Genomic DNA, 23,579 nt, shown 5'->3' on the forward strand with positions numbered 1-23,579 from the left:
TTTAAACATGAATAAACATTATTTAATCATTCCGACATAAAGAGTTGCACTTTTCTTCTACATAGAGATAGTTTTCCTAAATCTCTTGACAAAAAATTAAAAAATAAAACCACGACACACTTATATCTTACCTAACAGCATCCGTATCAAATTGTAAATTTGGTTTATCAATCAATCCCAACGAATAGAGTTGGTAAGCCAAAGCACATTTTCCCACCATAAACTGTGCTGTGTTAGTGCGATCTAAACAGTCCACACAGTTGGTTCGGAGAACTCCAGTCTGGTAAAGCAATCCAAATAACAGATTGTTCTTAATTAACAGATTACTACATGCATGATTATTACTTTTTTCCTACTATCCAAAACTTATCAAATCTCAAATTTCTCATTTCACAAAAAATTGAGGAAAGTAATTTCTAAGAAATTTTAATAAGCAATAATCTCTAGCAAGCTATATCAGACTGTTGTAATGACTTTCAAAACGTTCTTGCTCCTATCATCACACAAACTGCATCACTCCTTCAACTCACAAACAGCTCTGAAGATTTACCTCAAAAAGAAAAGCTATGTTATTTCAGAGAAGGGGTCTTATTTTCAAGTATTCTGTAACTACTGCAAAAATAAATCATGGTTCTAACTTGCTGTGGTTCTACTGTGATGGTGCTTGTATTTTAAGCTTCTCATATCTGGAGCAACACATGAACGTTTTGTTGAAGGTCAGTCATGCATATATTCTTTTATGGTGCTTTACCACCATTCCTCAATTTTATAATGCACACAAAGCTATTTTATAATATCAACAGCTGCAAGAAACATATTTTAATAGGAAATACGTGCGGGATTCTTCTGCTCAAATATATATCACTCCATCCGAGCTAGTCAACTAAAATTTTTTCATTGCCTTAATAAAGAAGCAGTCTTTGGGCATGACTTGTCTGCTCCGAGATGAACTGTGATCCAAATGCTTACACGTATGCCAATGGTGACTACCTCAAACGATTAAAATTGAAAGACAAAATAATCATGCCCCTAATAAAGGTAAACCTGTAAGACTAACATTAAAAAAAAATTAAGTACTACTGTTAGGTTTTATTTTAAAACAGATCAAATTATATCTATTCTGCTGTTTATTTGCCCTCAACACATACAACCCAGTGATCAGCTAATAAAGGAATGGTCAACATGCTTTCTAACTTACACAAACTACAAAATTATGAATGGCAAGTCAAAAGTACCTAATGCTTCTTAAGCCTATGCCCTGTGTTCAGAGTAATAATCTAACATTCAGGTATAAATCTGGTACCACATGGTTTACAGTTTAGTTGGCACTTAGTCCTAACCTTAAAGAAAGCAGTGTTTCTAGTTTTATTTTCTTTTAGTGAGGGAAATTGTAACATGGTACAGAATATTCAACGCTGGTGAAAAAGCTTTTAACAACCCATTTTCATGTGTATGAATATGTCACATCAGGTTTAAGTATATTTATGCCTCACCTCTTCTGTATAATATTATATTATGCAGTTTGCTAAAATGCTGCTGTTTTAATTTTCACTGCACTGGTAACACTACAGACTAAGTAGCAATGAATACTAGTTTAAAATCTGAGCGTTTATCAGACTACCTCCATCAAAAATCAACTCCAACAGCGTTAGATTTTCTGGTACCTTGCAAGAACTTCAAGCTCTGTCTCCCAGTTGGATTTCTGGGATGGATAGCAATAATGCTGTTTACTATAAATATTAATTTAAGACCACTCTGTGAATCACCAATCAGGTATTTAAGTGAAATGGTTCACTGGTGCTTTGGGAGTGCTGATCTACATCACTGTAACTATGAATTAATGAAGTATATTTTAGTACCTGCAAGCGACCAGTGGAAGCAACACAACCTCCCAGTTCATTCCATCTGAAAGAGAAACAAAACAGAATGACTTGTAAATAATTTTTTTAAAAAACATATCATACCATGTACTGATTGGCTCAGTGAAAAATGGGGACAATTAAAACCTGCCACAAAGCAAAACTGATGTCCCTGAATAGCAGAAAGCAGTGAAAACTCTGTGCAGTAGTAGTGTGTTGTATTTAAACAACATTGCAGAAAAAAAAAAATTATCAATCTAGCCTTAAAGTAGAACTATTCCAAAGCCATATAAAATATCTCTCCTTTGCTCCCCATAAAACAGAGTATGAGCAACACAAGTGTTTCTAGACTGGGTCTTGAGGGCACAAAAATTGTAGTAGGTACAACACCAACAACTAGAAGGTAGAGGCATAACATACACTGTAGCACAAAAATAAATGTAGTTGATTTAAACCTCCCCCTCACACTGATTCTAAATTATAGTTATCTTATTAGTATGCCTCAAAAGAAGCCACTTACTAAATTCCAAATGTTGTTAGCTTTGTTAAATTTACCCCCAAATTTAGGATTCCTTTCGTTAAGGTGAAAAAAATCCAAAACAAAACGATTTTATATAAAACACACATGGCACAGACTACAAGTTACAAATAATGAATTCTTACTTCAAACCATTTTAAGCAGAACAGCTGCAGCATAACTGTACACTTTCAGTGTATTAGTATTTCTTGGCACGTGCCTTGGACTGCAATCCTTTTAGCTATAACTTAATAATGAATTATATTTTTTCATATTAATTTAAGCCTTAAAATAAGAAATAATGTAATAGACATATAAATTCCAGACAACTCTCCAAGGAATAGATGTTATTCATTCTGCATCAATTAAATTGTATGTACTTTTCATCCGGCCGCAAGATACTGCAATAGGAATCAGGTCGATTAACAAAAAATCCAGTCTTCTTTACTACACTTTCTGCAATCACATTCAGTCTATCAAGGACGTTGCAAAGTTTGCTGAGGAGAGGAAAAAAAAAAATACAGTCAAGGTACATTAATGCTAAAAAAATAAATACATTTCACTGTTTGGAAAGCCTTTCAATAACAAAAATCATTTGGAGGAAGATTCACATCACAGCTTTATTTATCTAACAGTAATTACATCTACAGTTTTCTTAGATTTTACAGACTTAGGAAACAGACACTGACTGTATCCAAGCAATGTTTTATTGTAAAAGTAAACAAAATATTACATAAACCAGAAGTGGAAGACTTCAAAAATCTAAATGTCCTTTACTTCTACATCACGCTAATTTTCCTCCACCAAACTTTCTGTGATTCACAAAACAAGAACAAGGCAGAAAAAGATGTATGACTACGCTAAATCATATTCCCTCATTTGGTTTGCAGGGTGATGTTTTGTTTGGTAATACTTGTTTGTGTGTGGCCTTCATGATGTCCCACACCTCCTGCTCAGATCAGGGCATCCATCTGTTCTTTGTGGGGGACTTTAACATCTGTTTACTCATAATTTTATTTTCAAAGTTTTTATTACAGTGTTTACATGTCAAGTAACACGAACAAATTTGGGTTTGTTTTTTTAAAGATTGCTTATACTAAGATGGATGCAATATTTTGGAATGTTTCCACCAGTACTACTTTCCAGCAAACTTACTTTGAAACTACATTTTAAAGCAAACATGTTCTCAGTATTCCTGAAAAGGTCAATTCTTCAGGCAGATATACACATTTTCTTCCACTCTTAAATAACTCTTGCTTGCATAAATAATGAATCTTGCTCAAAGCTCTCAGGTATTTTTGATACCTGTACTAGGGTGGATATGTATATAAATATACCTCAAGCTTAAAGCTAGGAGGGGAATCCTTTGGTGACCTAGTATTGTTTCCCACATAGGACAGACCACTATGCTTCATCAGCATCACTCCACACAAAACCCAAGAATTTGCACCTAGCATATCTTCTGAAAGGCAATCCAGGCTTATTTTGAGGTTTTTTATTTAATCATAACACAAACAATTGCATATACATTTAACTGTACACAATGCCATTTCAGAATGAAAAACATAGTGTGGAACCATGTCAAACACTTAAGTATCAGTTTCACACCAGCATGACCAACCATATCAATCAACTTGTAACTTCAAATAGTGAATAAGAATTGTTTCCGAAACCTTTTTTCATAAAATTTAAATCAACAAACATTGATTATATTCCTGCCCTTAGAAAAATAATGGAAAAACTGGTATTGTTCAAAGACTGATATAGTAACAAACACCTAAACATTGATCCAACAGTTCTTACCATTCTTCTAGAATTTCTGGCATTGTAAGACACAGTAGACTTACGCAGATCATAGAACTTTACAACTGAGCTGTGTGTTACTTAACAATAGCAATCTACACCGTAAACTTAAAATGTTCATGCCTTGTAAATATTTCTACATTTATGAAAACATTCATCCTTTTCACATGATCCTAGTACAGCATTTCATTGTCCAAAATTATAGAATAAAAAGTTAAAGAATATATTTGCCTTTCTAAGATACATCTTTCTAATAATCTAAAAGTTTTATAACATTGAAATTAATGCCCTCATTTCCTTTTGGAAGAGGAAATGGAAAAGATTGATTGATATCAAACCTCTTGTCTTCCAAAATTTTGTAACTCAATAAATTCAATGACTGAAATGAAACATCTAAAAAAATGCAGTGTTTTGAGTAATTCAAAATAAAAAGTGAATATTTATGGCTTTTTTTGGCTTTTCTGTAAAATTTCCATTGCAGAGAATTTAAAAGTTTTCGGCCTTGCTCCACTTTGATAAGAAACCATAGAAAAATATTACAAATCCTTCAAAAGCTGAAGTTTTATTCTGTCTATAGATCTTCATAAAATTCTCCCATAATTTCTAAGCTACATTCAACTGAAAAGCGACACACTCAGTAGCATACAGTTAGTTGTATTGTGGCTAAGAACATTAGCACAAAGGAGGATCTTTTCTACCTTTTTGTGTATTTGGCCATATCCCACGGTATATATATAATTGCATGCTCTGGGGGTAAAAACTGGTTGAGATATGTCACAGCAGCAACAAGTTCTTCACTGAGAATCCTTTCATGCTTTCTTTTTTCACGTTCCTTTAGCAAAAAGAAAAGGAAGTTAACATTACAATTTTCATTAACAAATGTACATAACCCATATACATATACATAATACATCTATGTATATAACAGAAATTAAATGTGGGAGCTGTAACAACAGCAGGCAGTTCCTTATAACTAGGACAGTTAAATTAAGAACAGAAGAGACAGAAAAAACTGAACATTCTGGGTTTTCAACAATTGATCTGTGTTAGTAGTAAAAGTCATCTGTTTCAACTGTGCATCATCATTGGCTGAAAAATGGAACCCTGTAAAAGCAAAAGTGGTAATACAGAGGAAATGGACAAAAAGAAGGAAAACGAAAGGCAGAAAGGAAAGTATCCCATTCAGTTCTCAGGTACAAGAGGATCCAGGCAAATTCTTCTTGATTACTGACAGGAGATGGGGAACAACAGCTCCCACCTCCCAGCTTTGCAATAATTGTAAAAAAGAATTCTGTTGCCATTCTCTGAATATACCATATGTTTTGGCACTGTATACGTTAGTATGGCTTTCCTCTCAACTTCATCCAGAGTAAAACCTATACCGAACCTGTTATAGAAATGCTTTAAATATATAATAGCAGTCCTGAATAAACAAACGCAAAGGAAGCCTAATACATTCATTTCTAACGAACAAGTTCCTAGGACAGACAGATATAGAACGGTATAGATCTATATTTTATCAACATTTAAGAAATTAAATAATAAAAGTACTGGAGATAGAAGTGCTTAGGCATTTGTGTAAAAGCAGCAGCAATATCCAAAAAAAAAGGTGTTCAGATCTGGGGGCTTCCCCACCCCAGGGTTTTGCATGTATTTCTTTGTTGTTGTTGAGGGGTTTTTTTTTGTTTGTTGTTTGTTTTTTAAGTGGTACTTTAATAAAGCAACATGAATTTTAGCATCTTAATATTAAGCATCTACAGAGAGGGAAAGACAGACATGCATTTTCAAGCACAGTATCAAAAGTCCTATATAGAAAAGCATATAATGATTCACATGTCAGGGTCACATGAGCCTAGACACACACTGTAACAATAGCTTTCGAAAACTATGGCTGCAAGAGATAAAATTTTTTTCTTATGAACAAATGCTATCCTAAAGTGATTCCACAGATTGAACAGTCTTAAAAGTACTCCTACACAAGAAAACTTCTAGAAATAGAAAATACTTTATCTACTTGCCATTTATTACAACATAGAGTTTGAAATGGCTTCCTTTTGTATGTTCCCTATTTTTTTATACTAGGAACAGATCCTACATGTACATCTAATACAGTTCTACAACATGATAAATTAAATTCCTTTTTTTTTTTTTTTTTAGGACTAAAAAGTAGTAAGATATGATTTAAGCAAAACAAATCAATATATTGAACTCAAATGTGGAAACACACCACTACAGAACATGGCTGGAACAGAACAGAAAAAACACAAAACAAAAGAACCCCAAATACAAGGACCAAAATTACAGTGCCACCCAGAATCCAGGCTTTGTACCACAGCCTCTCACACAGCAGTGAATTGAATTACTGCAGCAATCATGAAGCTCCCTCCATTAGTCCAGCCCTGCTACCAATGGCACTGCCCATTAGCTAGCATCTGAACGCTTCAGTTTTCTCTCCCACTCATACTTCCGTAACTCTACCAGACAGAGCAAACAACAGAAGATAAGTCTTTAGCATAATATTTCAAATAACTCAGTCATCTGTGTCAAGAAGCCTACAAACCTCACTTTGCATGGAACCGTACTACTTCAGAATTTTTTAGCACTGAACTAAATTTGGTGGTAGATTTATTTCAACTTACATCTAAGGGGTAAGAGAAGAAACCTGAAAACAGTGGAAGATTACTTTAAGAAGTCTGTGAACATGGAAAACTTTTTTTGAAGGGCAGTAGAGGAAGCAGCTGGAGTTATGTACTATGCCATGTAGAATGAGATTTATGAAGAAAATATTCCATTTATAAGCTAATATTAGTTTGGAACACAACCAAAATTACACACAAACACTACAGAAATAAGCATAATATTAAAAATTAGAAAACATAGAACATATTCAAAATATTGTACCTTCACAAGATTCAAAATAATAATGGGAGAGCCAAATCTCTGAAGCATTTGGTCAAAGTGAAGAGCAGCAACATGTGCAAAAGGATCTGCCTGGTCCACTGCAACAAATACAGATGCTCAGGACAATATTAAGCAAGCTGTAGAGTCACTAAAATTATTTTTTCTTAAAAGTAATTTTCACAAAATACATACTAATTCTCTGGTGGTAATGGTACAATTACTTTCCCCAATTTTCATGCAAAAGCTGTTAAATGCCCCCTTCCTTTTCCAAATTTGAAGCAACGTCTTAACCAAAACCTTGAAATGCTTACAAAGAACAATTATTCTGGCCCCAGTAAACTTAGCCCTGATGTTTTCCACCGTTTTCAAAAGGTTCAAGATTTTATCCACAATACTAAGATAAATGTAGCTAACTTTGTATACAAAATAAGCACAAAGAAATGTGACATCTTCAAACAGAAGGTTTTTGTATTCCATTTCTGAATATGAAGTCCAAGACAGAGACTTTTTCTATTAAATTTCATTAAATGCAGATTTTTGTATGGTTGAATATTTGTATACCCTGATGTCTATTATCAAGAACATTGATTTTACCTTAAATTATGCCTTCCCAAAGAACAAATGCATAGACCGTTCATTTTCGCAAATTTCGTTTTCACTATCTCAAGTGTTCCTATAGGACACAGTGCTAATGATAATTATCACAGAGAATAATTTGTACGTACACGTTATGGGTGGCTTAGGCATCATAGTTGAAATATCTTGAGACCAGTACAGAGGGACAGATCCTCGAACCTGAACATAGGAAGAATAACTCCCAGCAGAAAATGACATAACTGAAGCATCATAAAGTATTTGTTCTGTTTCCACTTCATTAGCAACATCTCCCTAAACCAAACAGAAACACACATATGATGTAGACATGACACTTCAGAGCTACATGTATTATAGAGAACTGATTGTTACAGAGTACAATTAAACTGTAATACACCAAATCATAGTAGTGAGAACACCACTGAAGGTTAAATTCTCATTTGTCCTTAAATGTATATTATCTTTTTTTCCCCCACCCCTCTATTTGGGAAATAACATTATCTCCAAGTGTGGAAAAAAAATGAGAACCAACCAAAAAACTCCACCAGAACTTCCAGTTAAGACTTATTTTAAGAATAGGTGTATTATCTGAATTAAAAATGTAATGACAGCTGTGATATCTAATAGCATGATTTACAGCCAAAACCCTAACAACCCTCTAAAACATTTCAGTTCTCCAGTCAGTCAAGTTGAAGCTTTCATATTGTTGGGGGGGCAGGCATGGGGAATCCCTAAAAGCACATTTCATTTACCTCACAATTTGCTCCTCGTTTCAGAAAACGTGTTCCAGCAAATTTGCTTGATCTTCTGGCTATCAGAGTGACATATATAGGGCGACCATATATTAACAGTTCTTGAAAGGCAGGTTAAGGTTTACATGATACATGCAATTTTTCATTCACTTACCTCATGCAAGCAAAAATAAATTCTAAAAAAAAGTGTATGAAACTGAAACATCTGATTTACTAAAATCTCCTTAACAATGACGAGTATCACTTCCAAATTTCTTTTGCAGCTGGGAGAGACCATTGCCTTCTTCAACAATCATTTTTAAGAACTTTGAAAAGGAAATCTACATCACAATACATCAACCACTTTTCACAACATACAGAAGAAAGCATTTCTATTTTATGAAGCGAATTAAGTACAAGATTCACCTTGTGCAGCAAATATGGCTTTTGTGAATACTGGGATTAAAGCATGGGAGCTTCTATTTTCAGATGCGGTATATTAGCCACCCTCTAATTGTTTGTCTGGAAGAGAGAAAAATTTGCAACTACTTAAGTAACAACGACTGAAAGCCAGAGGCAAACAGCTACAGATGCAGTGGTAGCTTTCTTTTAGGCTTTTTCTTTTTCATTAAAACCAAAAGAAGATGGAATCGGATGTCTAGCACGACTATCACTGTTTCCTTAGAATAAGGGAGGCACAAGAAAGAGGGAAGATGACATTTGCTCATCAAATACCTTAAGCAAAAACTATTGTCACTGACTCAGCAGTTGCAGGCATAACACTGGTGGACAGATCCACAGCTACTACTTCAATAAAGACCACAGATGAAATAGTGGTATATAAAAACAGATCTATCTTTCTGTCTGGGGACTAAGCAGCCTTACAATCATGAAAAAGCAAAATTAAGCTTTGCAGAAACCACTAACAATAATTGTATTTGCTTCCCCAGATATTTTGATGACAGGCCTTTAAACTAACATGACACTACTGATGATTAGAGTGTCTCTGTAATATATTAAATTCTTCCTAAGTAAAACGCTGAGACAGCATTTCTTGGAGTGTGATATGCATTTGGGTTTTTTCTCCTCCTACTACAATACACATAGACCCATCCACCCATTTTAAATAATATATAGTCTGGTAAACAGATTTTCAGATTCGTGTTTACCTAACTCTCTTCGCACAGCAGGCCTGAAGTTCTATCGTCATCTTCAACAGAAACTGAGTAAATACAAAAACTTCTGCAAATCTCATCTACTAAAAAAAAATGTTTTAAATAAGATTACAAAGAGAACATTTCTATGTCAGCAGTTCAGTTCTTTTTAGCTTTTCTCCCTTTCCTCAAATATCTGTGAAAAAACACAGCTGAGCCTTAAAGCCCTCTCAAGTTCTTTATTACGAAACCCTATGCTTACAGTGTCTCACTGAGAATGCAGTCTACCTCTATCAGAGCCCTGTTAAAAGAACATAAATTTATTTCTTATTTAGCAGAAAACATAGAAAAGTAATGAAAATACAGGTCAACCAATAATTCTAAAATTGGGAAGTATTTACATGACAAGGAAATAATACAATGTATTTCTTATGTTCAAACCTCAAGAAAATTGATAAACATGTTACAACAGTGAAAGGATACTTGATTGCCCACAGAATCCATGAATAATATATAGCAGCCAGTCACGATGAACAGTATTTTTTACTGCCTCCAGAAGCTTGCCGTTCCACACATACTTTTCATAAGGCTTACTGCAAATCCCAAATACACCTAGGAAGTTGTTGCAATAAAAATGCATTAGACATTAAGAAGCAAGATGACCTGCATTGGACTGTTTTAAAATCCAGGTCATTGGACCTTTATTTTGATTTTCCCTTCACTGCAAGGCAGTGTATCATTTACTCGCATCCTTGAAGTTTGCCAAACACTGATAACTTCAGGCACATGCTGATGTTCAGCATTTATGAAGACATGCAACTTTTCTATGGTTGCCAGTCACTGTAGTATGCAGAAGTTTCTGATACTTCCAGTACTGAAGAGAGATCTTTGCACGGTAGCAGCAAAGGATTTGATAATAAATCAAGTTGAGAATTTCAGTTAAAGCAAAAATACTCTCATAGGAGGACTTTATAAGCTTTTCAATTCTGGGTCAGCCCTGGAGTTACCCAGTAGGCTCCGAGAGATCATGCATAGCCCTGTCACCCTTTATCAAAAGCACGTCAATCTGCTTCTCACATAATTTACCATGGTTTTCCTAATTTGCACTGACATCAAGAAATGCAGCTACTGCAAACCTGCAAATTAAAATTCAATTCCTGATACATCTGGAACCTGAATCTTTTTCTGTTTCAAAATCAGGACCAAGATGACAACTGACACCAAAAGGTGGTGATGGGAATTGAGCGAGTCTGAATCTTAAAGAGAAGGAATAGGACAAAAACTCTACTACCTACGTTTTTTGTGTAGTTTTTTCAAATGAAGTTTCTGGCAGGTTGAGTTATATCGTAGCAGTATGTATGTCAATTATAGCAGCCAAATGTTCTGCTCAGGGAAAAATATGAGTTCTCCTAACAGCCTGAAGGTGAAAATGCAGCTGTTGAACAAACTGTTGCTACCTAGTCATCCAAGTCACTATAAGCCCATGGGAAATTGATGTAATGATTTTGGTGGAAGTGTATACATTCAGCAGAACCCAGCCACAAGCACTTGGCCTGCAATTTGTCCTCTTTCTCATTGCTAGCAGCATTACTTTGTTGAGAACTTATTCTTGAATGGCAGGCAGCTATTTCTTAAATATTTTATCACGTGAACAGATAGGCTACTAACACCTACTGGAAATGGAGTTGTGTGCGCAATCAGCATATTGCTGATGGGGTCAAGGTTATGGCATCTTTATCTCCCAATGTTTTCACAAAGACATAGAAGAGATGATGCCACTGTATGGATTCCTGAGTGATCTTGTGGAAAAGAGCCTTTGCAAAGGAGGAACTATTGCTCACTCCACTCTTTACGGTCATTTCTGCCATTGTAGTATTTGACAACCAATTCCTGATATATATGACCATGTTACTGGTATCTTTTTCTTCAGGGGTGTGAGGGGTGTGGTGGTGTTGGTGTTTGCCTTTTCTTAAATACTTTATTTTATTATCTTTCAATTTTTCCATTAGATTTAGGGCACACTGTATACAGCACTACTTTCTGGCTTTTAAATGGCAGTATGATAGATGTGACAACTATTTAACACAGTAAGTTTCAGCATCAAAGGCGATTATTAGTTACTTACTTAACGTTCATTATCATTCTTTGAGTTGTAGTCAGTGTAGGTCTATTCTAGGTGTTGTGATGAAAGGGTGTCAAAAATGAAAGGGTGGACAAACAATGTCCAAGTTTATTCTGCATAGTTTTGGGTCAGCGGTTGTTTCAGGCATTCTAACGATGCGCTTGTTAGACCTTCAGTCCCCTTCGGAGGCACAGAAAGCAGGACCAATAAATTTCTTCTTCAATGCCTCAGAAGATTAATTTTGGTTTAGAAGAGGTGGAAGACTAGTCATGCAATTCTTACTATCTCAAAGAACCAAAGTTACAAAAATCTCACTTGTCCTAAAAGTACCATATTTTCTGTGCAACAGAAGTTACACAGTGACTATAAGTAAGGGTGGTAATGCAGACAGCTTCTGCTTTTGAGACTCTTTACAACCAATACAAGCACAGATTCAGATGATGTATTTAAAAGGTATGGCGTTCTGTTGCCTAAGGTGGCCAGTTGAATCTCCACAGCTGTCTGAGACCACTTTTATAGCAATGTATTAATTGTGAATCAAAGGCAGCACTGTTATTTCTGATATTTCATGATTAAACAAGGAAAAGTGGTGTCACATATACAATACCAACAGGTAAAAAAAAAATAAAAAAATAAAATGTAATTTTTTTAACAAGCATTCAGATAATTAGTACAAGTCACAGGGCAATAAAACATAAAAAGCATAGATTTCAACAGAAAGAAATCCAACATTAAGAATTTCAGTGGAAACATTTTTGTTTGTGCATGAAGCAAAAGGGAGAGAAAATAGTTTTCTTCTCTGGCTGGCCATCTTTACACTCTTATGAGTATGTTAGATGGAAAATGAAGACTAGCTTACAACTAAAATAAATAATTTTTCTTAAGACTTCCTGATAGTGTTTACTACATCAAGTTGATACTGACTTCATACAATTTGTCCATCATCAATATTTTCCAACAAGAAACAAAAAGATTTATTAGTACTTAATCAGTTATTGTTTCCCACTCTTTAATTCATTCCTATTGGGAGTCTTACAAGTCAGTTGAATAATCAGTTGCTGAAAAATGTCAGCATGCTCAATTATCTCCCTGAGTTGCAATGTAAATTAACAAAACAATGACTAATCACCTCTAGAAATTGCACTGTTCAAATTCAAATGTCTGTAATTGGCACTTTATGTAATCATTTATTAACTCACAACTGTTAAGAAACTGCTGATCAATACAGAACACCTGAATGTTTCCCAAAATTAAACTTAAAGTGGAACATATTTTAAACGTACTCATGACCAACAACATGAGTTTAATTAGGCGTATTTGCTTACCACTACCACCCTGTGTTGAAAGTCCTTCATCTTCAAATATATCAAAACTCTCTTGCCGGGTCTGGATTGTTTCAGTTTTTAATGTCTCAAGTGGCATTCTCAGGACAGTAAGATTATACTGAAGGGAGTGAGACAGATCATAGCTGTAACTGATAGATAATATTTGTTAATAATTGTAGATGCACAGAACTTTTCAGAAAGCCCTTACTCTCCATCAGTACTTATATTTAATATGGTATTATTTTATTCATTAAAATAAAGACTTTAAAACAAGATAGATTCTGATTCTATAATGGCAAATTATACAAATTATTTCCAAAAGAAACTTTACAAACATAGAAACTGTTTACAGTACACTAGCTGAAATTGTATTTATATTCTTATAACTGAAAGCTGAATATGCCATTTGAACAAAGCATATCAACAAACTTAATTCACTATTTCCCAAGAAGCGGTCTTGAAGATAAAAAATAGCTATTCCAACAGAAATATCCTTATACATAGACAACCTAATTTTTCTGAGAATTAAGTACTATTCTCTAACTGCTACCTGAACTCAAAACAGTCTTAAGATTTGGTCCACAAAAACTTTATCTACCCTTAAATCTGTGACTGCAGCACAGATGCATCTTAAAGACAGTGGCTGAATAAACAAAAGGGGGTTTTATTAGTTCCATAGTAGTAACAAATTCTGTCTTTTATACTGACAACACTACCTAAATGCTGAACTTTATAACCCACTAGGATTCATTTCCCCAAGGATGAAGCAAATTTACACATAACTTGAACAAGAAATCCACAGAGATTTCCATTTTAGCCTAAGACAACATCTGTGATTACTGGCTCTCCTGCAAGTTCTAGATATTTGTTAATAATAATAAAAAATATTTAAACATTGGACATTTAGATTTATTACTAATGATAACAAAGTCTAACCCATGTATTCACCACATTTCCATAATAGTGACCTGACATTCTTATCTGTTAGGAAAAAAACCCCAGCTGTTACATGCTCAGTTTGCATATGACAGAACCTTTAAACAGTATCTCTGTAAAAGACTTTTTCAAGCTATTCCTCCATTTTCCCCTTAGATCAATTGTTTTAGTATAACTAATTCTGTCCAGGATTTACGTGAAAACCATGCAGAAAAACATGGTATGATTTCAGCCAAGGACAATTTAAATTAAACTGACAAATGTGTTTATCAGAGAGTCATATAAGAATCTTCTCCTTTCCCCTCTATGCACAACCACAGAAACTGTATCTATTCATCACCTCCAAGCAGGAATAAAAAAAGGAGAGGAAAAAAAAAGTTGCGTAATGTTAGGGCTAGGAGACAAAGCATGGATGAAAACCTCAAGTTTTACACTGTGAAAAAGCCTTCCTATGCAAAACCACAAAACAGACATGAAACATTGGTAGGTTTTGTCTTCACAGATACAGTTGTGACAAAAAGCCTTTATTTTCCAAGAGGAAGTAGCTTCTAGACTGATATACCTTTTGGTACTTGCAAGAGGGTTTTTTTTGTTTAGTTTAAGTCTTAAAGTCTTCTAACTGCCATGTTTATCATATTTCCCCCACTCTTCTGTTGTCCCAGACATCTCATGTATAATAGTAGCTGGGACACAGGAACTTGTCTTACGTATAGCATTTATGAAGCAATAAGAAAGAGAACTGGTAATGCCTATAAGGCCCTATGAAAGATGTACCCTAGGCAGGGTATATCTTAGATGAGGACCTATTTCTCTATCTTTGTTTCTGAATCAAGGCAAAGCTTTATTTCTGGAAAATGAGATCTAGAAAGAAAAACTTCAGGACAAGAAAACCCCCTGAAATATAATACTTCTCCAAAGACAGAACTTCTGCATAATCTGGCAAGGCCCAACAGTCAGAGGAAACGTTAATTTCAGTGTCTACCTTGCCACTAAATGCCACTAAAACTTCTAATAGTTTTTTAACTTTATGGAGACTACATTCTTAATCAATTTGTTGAAAGAGAAAGTAGGTTCAAAAGACACTGATGAAAATGCATGAGCAGTGTGATCACAGGTCTTATTTCCCCAGAATACCAACGTAAAGATCTTGGGTATCAAAATCCAAAACCAGAATCTTATAGCGAGTGTAAGCATACAGTTTTTTAAAAGGAATTAGTAACTAATACCTACCTAAAATAGAAGTTGCTAGAAAGGTCCACATTTTGAAAGATTCTCAGATACCTAGCAAAATAGTTCAAGTCAAAGGGAAAATTATTAGTTTAACTGGACAGACCCAAATAAGTAATTCAGAGGATATCAGAAATTAAAATACATATAAATATAGACTCTTGCCATATATTCTCTTCCTATCTTACCGTAATTTTTTTGACAAGTAATTCCACTAGAATGTCAGTATTTGTGTTAAATAAATCAAATAGTCTTTTCTTAACCCAGTGTCTACTCATGTACATGCTGTTTCTTTAGGCAGTTGTAGATGTTGTAGTTTATTTTCTACATATATGGGCCAAATTCTCTAGGACTTGCAAACTCCCAACAATACTATACAAGAATTAAAGATTTTCACAATTATTCTCAAATAAATGAACAAGAAAAGAAACATCTACCTCAACCCATCAGACCCTTGCAAATTCTCAGAAGAAACCATAACACTGTCTACGAATGACAAAATGGCTAACACCATAAATATACAGGTTAGATAATGTGGTCTATTGCATTCTGAGAGGGGAGACTGAGGTTTACAATCAGTCATACCTGAAAGTGGAAACTTTTTTAATAGTTACCTTTGGCTTGTTTTATTACCTGACATTAGTTTATCATAATCCATCACTTTTTTGACTAGTCACGCTTGTTACAGACTGAAAAGCAGTGTATTGATACCATTTGTCTGCAATTTCATAGACATAAAGTTACACCACCCTGATAAAAACACCACCAGTATGTAGTTGTACATTTCAAGTAAAAGGCTCTCTGCTGACCAAAGGATCAAATTTCTTTCTTCAGAAAAAAAAGAAAGCAGCAGCTAAACTTTATCAGCCTTTACAACAGCAACATTCACAAGACTCTGACAGCACAGAATCATTAAATAGTCTACTTAGCACTTTTTGAAGAGCACAGAAGATCTCTTCAGGTGAGATTAACATGATGCTAGAGTTACTAACAAAAGAACAGTACCTCAAACAATATAAACCAGTATTAGCATTACTTTGCCCTTGTAAAAACAATGTCTACATTGGATGATTCCTGGTGCGCATTTGCTAGGATGTAGCTTTGACATGGTGACATGGAAATGTGGACAAAAAGCTCTGAAAGACTGTAACAGTTTTATCTACCCTCCAGGTTAGAGACCACAGAACTCGTGGCCTATTCTCCGTTCTTCCACACTGATTTATCAACCAGAATGAAATGGCTTGAATGACATACTAACAGAAGGAAATCCATGACTAAATTCCTAGTTGCAGTTCACTGCTTAGAAAATATTCAAAAAGTACACACTGTTTATTTACACATTATTTACCTGGCTTCATCAGGATGAGTGACTCTTACAGAGTCATTTGGAATGTAAATCATATTTGTATCTTCTATTTTATATATGGCATGACCTCCAATATCTGCCATTTTTCTTCTTTTTGTTATTAACACAATGTAGTAGCCTTCTAAAAACCTGACAAAACCTGTTAAAGCAGCACAAAAATCCTATTAGTTGGATGTTTGCATTGATTTTATCAAACATATTTAGAAAAACAATCTCAAATTAAGATTTCATAGAATTTTTGTTTGTTCTTAATGTTATGTGTATAATGTGTATATATATGCACTCATAGACAGAGTCTTAAAATTTATCCCCACTGTATTAATCAATTAAGTACATGATTTTTACCTTTTTTTCTCTTTCCACTGTGCATATTTTAATATGTAAGTTGCTGTCTACTTAAGATATTCGTATTTGCTTTCTATAGGACTCATTGTTCAGACTGAGGCATGCCCCAATTACTTCAGATAGCAAAAGGTTAATTTTTCCAGGGCAAGAAGGAAACCCCAAAGCCAATTTTTTTTTCAGGTTTATGTATTCCCTACTGGAGAAAGGCACAGAACAGCAAAAGGAATTGTGGGTACTACAACACCTTTTATGCGCTCTCTCCTTAACAGCTGGGAATTAAATTCCCTGTCTGCAGCACCATCTCTCCCAAATTACTCCTTCAGAGCATCAGGGGTAATCCTTTCTTTCTATTTCCTCTCTCAGATACCAACACTTGACCCTGCTGAAGGCCAGAGGGCTAAGGAGGTACAACAGGCAATGTCTGGCTCTATTGCCTAATAAAAAGAAGGCTTCTGAAGCCTCCACCCTCGTTCCCTAACACTACAGAGCACAGGCATGTTTCTCCACTGAGTTGCTATACATTCAAATTAAAAAATAGAAATATGTAACCACCTTGAATCCAAATTTGTTTCTAATACAGTACTTTTGTATCACTGCGTATACTAAGTTTTAGTAGCTAATAAATTACATGAATTAGCTCTTGGAGGCAGCTGCTTTGATGGGTGGCTACTAGCAAAGAGCCTAAAATTCAGTTACTGCTGCACTGTCAACAAATATATTAGTTTGGGCGGGGAGGAGGAGGGAACCCCCTCACAATTCACATTTTTACTTGTATTTATATTCAGTTCTTTCAGCTTTGCATTATAAATTAAAGAAGAAGGATGAGCAAAGCACACATTTTCCTCCCTGTCACTGCTGGAGACTGCAATGTGATCGAATAAACTGCAATTTTTTCTTCTACCTTATTAGCCCCCCTTGGAAAAATGCTCTCACCTGCACAAGGACAGGAGACTCTGCTGACAATAAGAAACAAAGTATTCCATTTGAAGCAGCCAGCTATTGAATTTCAGTTGTTAAATAGCAGTCAAATTTCTTCTTGTATTCTCCAGGTACTGAAATTACTTACACGAACAGCCTCTATCCTTTGAATTTCACCAAATGTTATACCAAAGCCTGATAAGGAACCCAGCCTTTCCCCTTGGCCTGGTTCTCTCCATTTAAAAGCAATTTCTACTTTTTAACACTATACAGTGAACCAGAAGACGCCCATTGTGAGTGCACTGAACACACTGCTCCTGGTTAATGGAATAATCAGAGAACAGAACAAAGCTGTCCTTTCTACAAAAAAACAGCCCTGTCCTCCTGACTTGAGCCAGGAGGTAGAAATAAACGACCAGTTGCATTCCCCCAAATTACATCTTTATACAGATATGATTAGATAGGATCAAGATGGAAGACATCTAAAGCATATGCTTTAGAAGTGCATGATAATCTGAAGATCACAAAGAGAGCAAGTTACTTCTAAAAAAAAACAACCTAGAAATAGTACACCGTATCTGATAACAAATACATATATCAGGTTACAGAATAGAAACCCTCCTGTTATGAAGAGTACATAGAAACCAACATACAGTTGGGATGCAAAATTTTCACTGAACACAACTAATTTCCAGCCGAATATATTATCAGACATTTAGGTAGTGAGCACTGACGGTGTGTACAAAAACAGCCAGTGCTGCAGGACTGTTAGAAGCTTCTTTAGGTTTACTCTACAATCACAAACCTTACATGAGAAATTCCTGAAAAGTAGATTCCAAAACGCTTCATGGGCAAAAAGAATATAGAAGAAAGTTTGCCTAATCTTCCATCTTAGATTAGAATACTAATAATATTTTCTTATGTTTTGGTTGTTATGCAAAATTCAGGAGCATCTTTTAAAGGAATTGCATTCTGCAGCTTTGGATTTAGATGTATAGGTGTGTATTGATACAAATAAAGCACAAAGTATTCTTGGGGCTGTCAGAGCCATTACTGTCTTCCCATTTGCTTTGTAGAATTTAGTAGAAACTTATATACACAAGTTTGTAACTTTTCACAATCTAAAACACATTAGCATTTACTTTGGACACATCACCATCGATATATCAACCCTCAGTACCTGACAATAGTGACTTGCAGATGGAGTTAGAATCTACTGAATCCTTGAAACAGTTCTCTAGGATTATGGACAGCTGATCAGCATTTAAAAATTCAGTTGACATACCGCCAGTTATACTTGTTCAAACATGAAAAAGAAATCTTTAAATATGTCACAGCAAAAAGTTAACCAAAAAGAAAATTAAGTCATCTTTCTGAATAGTGTGTGATGAAGAAATGCAACCTAACAGATAATGTCAACTTAGTTTATTTTAAAAAAGTATTCTGTGAGCTCTGGAATTCAGGAGGCCAGGTTCCACGTGATTTGTATCCTACAATCAGATGAGTTTGGTGAGATCTTCAACCAAGCTTCTAGAGTTTGGCTATTTCCTAGATTTCTCCCTTAGTGACAAAAAGATAAAGTTACAGCACAACTCTCACCCCTGTACTGACCACCTGTTTTCACAACATATGCAGAAATGTATTATCTTTGAGAATGAAATTACTCAATCCTCTTCAGTTAAAAAAAAAAAAAAAAAGTCAAGGGGAGACAAAGACATACAGTGTAACACCGGAAGCCTCACCTCCTTAAATAAAAGATTTTATAAAATCAAACTAAACACTTACCTACTACACCAAAAGCAGAGACAGCTCGAGATAACCCAGAAGAGCCCTTCTGCCCAATCTTTGTTCTGTTTCCCAGGTCTAAACGGCCAAGAAGTTCCCTCACCTCTTGTTGCGTATACACATGCTTTAAAATAAAATTCATTTAACTTACTGCTTCAGCAGTTCAATGTTATTTCACATCAGAGTATCATAGAATTTACTTAACATATAATAAACCAAGCATCTGCTCTACATCCTCTGTCCTGTTTCCATCCTACCAACAAGTACAACAAACTTTTTATGCACAAAATTCACTGTTCACTGCAATAGAAATAGTCATGGTCACATGTGAATTCAAACATTTCTAAATCTGAAGTGTTAAGATTTTAAACCATAAATTACCTGGAAAGGAATCAAGTCTTATTCTATTGTGCAGATTAAAACTTGTTGCTGCTGTTTATTTTGCTTCATATATATCAGAAACACAAAAAAAATTACTAGATCGTATTTAAATGTATTTTGCACTTAGAACCACATAGCTGAATGTAAGAAAATCACTGGGAGTATATATAAACTGAAAAACTTGGGAAAATTTCATAAAAGTTAACATGCTGTTTGGAGGTCTTGTGGCCACTCCCACACTGTAACTCATCATTTCCATGCTAATACTCTATGCATCTGACATAGGAGGAGAGGCCAAGTGAGTCAGGATTGATCAGCCTGCAGAACAAAAAAGCTCAGAGGGGATCTTACCGATGTGTATAAATACCTGGCAAAAGGGAGAAAGACTGAGTCAGACTCTTAGTAGTATCCAGTCAAAGGACAAGAGGCAATGGGCACAAATTGAAATACAGGAAATTCCATTTGAACACAAGAAGCAGTTTTTTTACTCTGAGGATGGGATAACAGTGGAACAGGTTACCCAGGGATGTTGCGGAGACTCCAGCCATATTCAAAACATGACTGAGCATGGCCCTCAGCCACCTGATGTAGCTGACACTGCTCTGAGCATGAGGGTAGGGCTAGACAATCTCCAGAGATTCCCTCCAACCTCAATTATTATATGACTCTGATTCTGTGACATACCTTTGTTGTAATTTAATTTAATTATGATTAAATGTGTAATATTTAAATTCAGCTTGATATAGACAGTATTGTTTGGAATAACTGGGAAAAAAAAACCAAACTAGAGAGGCACTCACCTTATCATCAATTATAACCAAATCCTTTGGTTCAGTGCGATCTATTTTCAAAACACGGTATTTGGTTTCTGCAGGATTACTTCCAACAAGAAAATACCGCTACATTAAAAAAAAAAAAAAAAGTCAGAATATTACACAAGATAAAGCAACCAAAGTCCATTGTAACATAAGACCTCAACAATGTCATTTAGATAGTTTCTCAACTAGATCCATTTCAACTGTTAGAAAACTGTTTTAGGCATCAGTACCTTGGGTAGGTACACTTGTATACAATCAGCCTTCACAGCTTAAAAGACCTCATTCCCTCCCCTGTACAAGGAAGAAAAAAAAAATCAAAAATTGAAGAAAGGTAAAAACCTTAAGAGAGGGGAAAAAGAAGCAACTTGTACCAGGCACTGTCCAACTACACCCTGCCCCAGCCATTACTGTCTTCCCATTTGCTTTGTAGAATTTAGCAGAAACTTATATACACAAATTTGTAACTTTTCACAATCTAAAATTACTGTTGCTATATTGTAGTCCATTGCTATTTCTGCCACCTTGTCTTTCCTAGTCCATACTAAACACCGAAAAATTGTAAGTACTTGAGTACAAGAAGTTATCTTCAGTTTTTATTTATATTTGCTATGACTGGCTTCTCACTGATGTTCTTCCACAACACTCAGGTTTAATGGTTGTTAAAAATACCACTTAAAAAGGTTTATTTCTCATTTAAAATATGAAAGAAATACTACAGGAAAACATATGTGTCCATTTCTCACTTAAGGGAATCAAACTATAAATGAATTTTTACATTTACAGGTATCAACAGTAAGCACAGGTTACAGGACTAACTTGCTATAAGCAGCTCTCGTTTTACTAATTCATTTAATCAGTGTGGTGCTACCACACAGCAAGGTGTAACTCATTATTAATGCTCAGCCTAGTAGGAAAGCACGGCAATTTCACGTGGATCTATGCAGCCAGCTCAACTTTAAAAGTCACATGGATTTAAGATGTGGGAGAGGAAATCAATAGTAAGTCACAGAAACCTCAGAATATCATAATTTAAGCCAATTAGATGTTAAGAAACATCTTTACTGCCAAAACATTTAAAGTGAAAGAACTTAAAGCCCTCTTCAGCTTCCCTGAATTCACAAAAGCATCTAGATAGTCAGTAAGCTCTAAAAAAGAAAATAAAATACTTAACTTTAAGAGCTATAAAAGGAAACACCACCAACTCCTGGCTCTACCTTGTACACTGACATTACAGTGCTTACTGAGAGGCAAGTTTTGCTGTTTACTCCTAAATGATAGTAAAGAAGGCCCTTCAAAGTCATACACCATCACAGCACCCCCTCACTGAAGCCTTGGAGGCAGCACTTTGGCACAGGAGACTGTTTCCTACTGTTCTTTAGCAGCAATGTGCTGCTGTGCACAGCTCGAGCTCCTCAGCCTGTCCCCCTCAGACTACCCTGTGCAGGAGATCCCTTAGTGCCAAGATCCAGGAGGAAAACCATAATGACAGGGAGGGGGTCAGAACCCCTACTGCGTGGCACTGAATGGCACAAAGCTGGAGGCTGGAGCTCTTCTGTTGGTATCACCCACCAGCAAGAAACACGAAACCACCAAGACAGGCACTTGCTTAGACCATGCCATCATACCACCTGTTTTTCCTTCATGCACTAGAAGGGGAATGGGCAGAGGCAAATATCATATTCATTTGTAACACATGGATGACAAGTTTGTATTTTAAGAGTGCTACTTCTCTACTTGTAGAAGATTATTAATTAAAGCTAAACAATTATAAGTAGTCCATAATAGTGCAATAGAGCTCAGCGATCTCCCCTCATTTCCAGCTCATTAGATAAGCATATTTTCTTCCCAAAGTGAGACCTGTGGTTATTGACAAATGGTCCTGAATAAAAATAAAACAGTACAACTTAAGACCACATTTAAAATTGGAACATGGCACGTGACACGCAGGAACACAGAGAGAGAGATGGATACAGAGTTGCAAATGCTATTACTATGGAAGTTCAGCTGGATAGTTCTCTATTTCCATTTTAATAGACCAATAAAGCACAAGGAAGCGCTATGAGGAATGCATCACTCACATCACCTTGGCAGCTGCTATACTGAGCTACAGTGCCAGCTCTAAACGCTGCTGCTGCTTAGAACAGCAGCAGTTAGATTGGATGAGAAGTAATTGTATCTGCAGACTATGGCAGCAACCACTATAACAAATGGTACTTAATAAGCTCTCTTTGAAGTCCTTTAAGGACTAATGTAGGGGTTTTGTTTGAAGTTACACAGCCTAGCTTTCTAATGCATTAAGGAAGGTCAGTTGAGAACAATGTCAAAACCCAGCATCAGTGGCCTTAAAGAAGCCACCTTCTTAGAAATCCAGGCAATGGGAAATCTCTGTTTAGCAAATGGGAATCTTACCCACTGCATGTTAGAAGATATTCTTGAGGAAGTAATAAAGAAGAGAACATCTGCAAAAACTTTTGAATTTGGACTAGTCTTCAAAATTAGGAACCCAAAATTAGACTTCTACTTGGTAAGTTATCAGGACTGACTACCAATCAGTAATCCCAGAGTTACTCGACAAACACTATGATACGGCAGCTCATATTCAACCTCCAAGATCTGAAATGAAAACAAAGATGATATGAAAACTAACAGTGCAAAAATTAAACGAAAAACATCAACAACAAAAAAAGACATTTCAGCATTAGCTGCTTCTGCTACCTAATTTATGCATCTAATGAATAAAGAAGTCTGTTTTACTGGATGATATGGAGCACAAATAAAACCGTATCAGTGACGTGTA

General features: G+C 35.4%; 1 protein-coding gene and 1 long non-coding RNA gene across 4 annotated transcripts in view; both read right to left on the reverse strand.

Annotated features, from left to right (window-relative positions):
- The window catches only part of FIG4 (FIG4 phosphoinositide 5-phosphatase), a 72,173-nt gene that overhangs the window by 39,381 nt on the left and 9,213 nt on the right, over positions 1–23,579 (reverse strand). For 2 of the 3 annotated variants that reach the window (XM_040597941.1, XM_040597943.1), the window contains exons 2-14: positions 20,765–20,863; positions 19,584–19,707; positions 16,518–16,674; positions 15,173–15,223; positions 13,007–13,155; positions 10,043–10,171; positions 8,427–8,527; positions 7,806–7,968; positions 7,081–7,178; positions 4,878–5,011; positions 2,757–2,873; positions 1,860–1,905; positions 132–280 (exon numbers count right to left, since the gene is read on the reverse strand). In XM_040597941.1, coding sequence (XP_040453875.1) covers positions 132–280; positions 1,860–1,905; positions 2,757–2,873; positions 4,878–5,011; positions 7,081–7,178; positions 7,806–7,968; positions 8,427–8,527; positions 10,043–10,171; positions 13,007–13,155; positions 15,173–15,223; positions 16,518–16,674; positions 19,584–19,707; positions 20,765–20,863 — 1,517 coding nt within the window. Of the gene's footprint in view, positions 1–131; positions 281–1,859; positions 1,906–2,756; positions 2,874–4,877; positions 5,012–7,080; positions 7,179–7,805; positions 7,969–8,426; positions 8,528–10,042; positions 10,172–13,006; positions 13,156–15,172; positions 15,224–16,517; positions 16,675–19,583; positions 19,708–20,764; positions 20,864–23,191; positions 23,386–23,579 lie in introns of those variants that run through there. The other variant, XM_040597942.1, reaches the window with a different exon arrangement.
- LOC121090025 lies at positions 8,545–10,036 on the reverse strand. The gene is made up of 3 exons (XR_005828451.1): positions 9,575–10,036; positions 8,832–8,927; positions 8,545–8,731 (listed from the first exon to the last, which is right to left on the reverse strand). It is a non-coding gene; the product is annotated as an uncharacterized LOC121090025 (long non-coding RNA).

The sequence above is a fragment of the Falco naumanni genome, chromosome 6, assembly GCF_017639655.2.
Source record: "Falco naumanni isolate bFalNau1 chromosome 6, bFalNau1.pat, whole genome shotgun sequence".
Classification (NCBI taxonomy): domain Eukaryota; kingdom Metazoa; phylum Chordata; class Aves; order Falconiformes; family Falconidae; genus Falco; species Falco naumanni.